The sequence below is a fragment of the Brassica napus genome, chromosome A8 (assembly GCF_020379485.1).
Source record: "Brassica napus cultivar Da-Ae chromosome A8, Da-Ae, whole genome shotgun sequence".
Taxonomy (NCBI): domain Eukaryota; kingdom Viridiplantae; phylum Streptophyta; class Magnoliopsida; order Brassicales; family Brassicaceae; genus Brassica; species Brassica napus.
In genome coordinates this window covers 4,148,203-4,149,997 of record NC_063441.1, presented here as the reverse complement: position 1 = coordinate 4,149,997, position 1,795 = coordinate 4,148,203, and the positions used below count along the sequence as shown (strand labels likewise).

Sequence of the window (1,795 nt, the reverse complement as noted above, 5' to 3'; positions counted from 1 at the left end):
CTACTCATATCTGAGCCATTCCTGCATCAAAGGCTGGAATAGATCTGTGTTCCTTCTGCCGAGGATCGCGTTTCTGATGATATGATCAATTATCTTGAAGATTATCGATGGCGTTTGAGAGACTCCATCATGTAGTCTCTTGTTTCTCTCTGTCCATAAGCTTGATATGGTGACCTGAGCAACAGCACGCTTGAGCGTTAAGCTCACTACCGAATCTCGTATTCCCATCCATTCTGAGAAACCAGTCCAGGTGTGAAATCCTCTGAAAGAGTATCCAAGCCGAAATATCACATAGCCCCAAACCTCTTCGCTAACCTCACACTGAAGGAATAGGTGGTCTCTGCTTCGATTTCAATACTACAGAGACAACAACAGAGGATGGGATATTCATACCCCAATCGACTAGTCGCGATCTTGTAGGTAATCGATCCTGATGCGCTACCCAGGCAGTGAAAGCATGCCTAGGAATGTGGCCTTTGAACCAAATGTTTTGAGTCCATCTCTGCTCCAAAGCTCTGTTTCTTACCATGCTCAAAGTCTCACTCGTGGAAACGTTTTGCAATTCATTGCCATCTATCTCCCACACATAGGTGTCATCTATAGTACTCAGCGAAGGGAGAAGAATGGTGGTAAGGTACGTATGGAGCTCTTCAGCAGCCGGAGACCGGGCCCCTCTGATAAGCCAACCATCGTTATTGCAGGCCTGCGCAACAGAAGCTACCACTGGAATCTGCAATTCCCTCGGGCCTAGCGTACCAAAGCGATTTATAAGGGGTCCAAGAGGCGTCCACTGATCATACCAGAAGCTTAATTGCTGACATTTACCCAGTTTTGCCTTCAGGAAACGAGCAGCAAGCCCTCGCAGGGAGAGGAGAGAGCGCCATGAAGATGATGTGCATTTGGTGACATCCAAAGCCCAGAAGTTTTCACCTTTGATTCTGTACTCCTTCACCCAAGATGCCCAAAGAGAGTCCTTAGCTGTGAATAGCCTCCAAATCAGCTTGAGCTAGGGTGTTTTATTCCAACGAAAAATATCACGGAGTCCAAGACCTCCTTCACGCTTGGGGAGAGTTACAGTCTTCCAGGCCACTTTAGCAATGCTTTTCTTCGTTTCTGTGCCACCCCAAAGAAACTGAGAGCACAGGGATTCCACCTTCTTAATACAGTTTTTAGGGAGAATAAAAGCTGTAGTCCAGAAGTTGATGGAGCCATAGATAACAGAGGACAGGAGCCGTCTTCTCCCTGCAAACGAGAGGGCTTTGGCCGACCAGCTGTTGAAGTTTGATGATATCCTATCGATTAACGGCCTGTAGTCAGTGAGCCTGAGCTTTTTGTACATCAGCGGGAGACCTAGGTATCGGATAGGCATTGAACCCATAGTGAACCCAAGCCGGGAGATCTCCAAGGTTTCAGCGTTGTTCAGACCAGCAGTGTACAGCTCTGTCTTTGACTTGTTCATCCTTAAACCCGACCAAAGAGCAAACTCCTCCATTGTATCAGCAATGCATTTTACAGAATCAGCTTTTCCATCCGCAAATATCATCAACTCATCAGCAAAGGATAGGTGAGTAACCTGGAGAGGAAGTGTTGGGGAGGTAGCCAATGGACCCGTCAGTATATTTCCTCTTCAGCTGTTGAGTAAAGACTTCCAGAGCAAGGACAAAGAGATATGGCGAAAGAGGGTCGCCCTGCCTAAGCCCTCTGGTGCCTTTGAAGTAGCCACAACGTTCTCCATTTATGGCAACAGAGAAGCACGTAGTAGTTAGGCATTTCTTGATCAGGTTACGGAAAATCA

At 47.1% G+C, this 1,795-nt stretch overlaps 1 protein-coding gene across 1 annotated transcript; it reads right to left on the bottom strand.

Moving 5' to 3' along the window:
- On the bottom strand, positions 1–1,492 carry LOC125576877. The gene is made up of 3 exons (XM_048737383.1): positions 1,076–1,492; positions 321–1,006; positions 1–262 (listed from the first exon to the last, which is right to left on the bottom strand). Exons 1-3 carry the CDS (start codon positions 1,490–1,492, stop codon positions 1–3), a joined length of 1,365 nt encoding a protein of 454 aa, XP_048593340.1.
- Positions 1,493–1,795: the final 303 nt, after the last annotated feature.

Coding starts and splice junctions, on each gene's coding strand:
- LOC125576877 (XM_048737383.1), bottom strand. CDS start 1,492: ATGGAGGAGTTTGCTCTTTGGTCGGGTTTAAGGATGAACAAGTCAAAG. Junction 1,007..1,075: donor CTAAAGTGGCCTGGAAGACT/GTAACTCTCCCC, acceptor AAAACACCCTAG/CTCAAGCTGATTTGGAGGCT. Junction 263..320: donor AGACCACCTATTCCTTCAGT/GTGAGGTTAGCG, acceptor ATACTCTTTCAG/AGGATTTCACACCTGGACTG.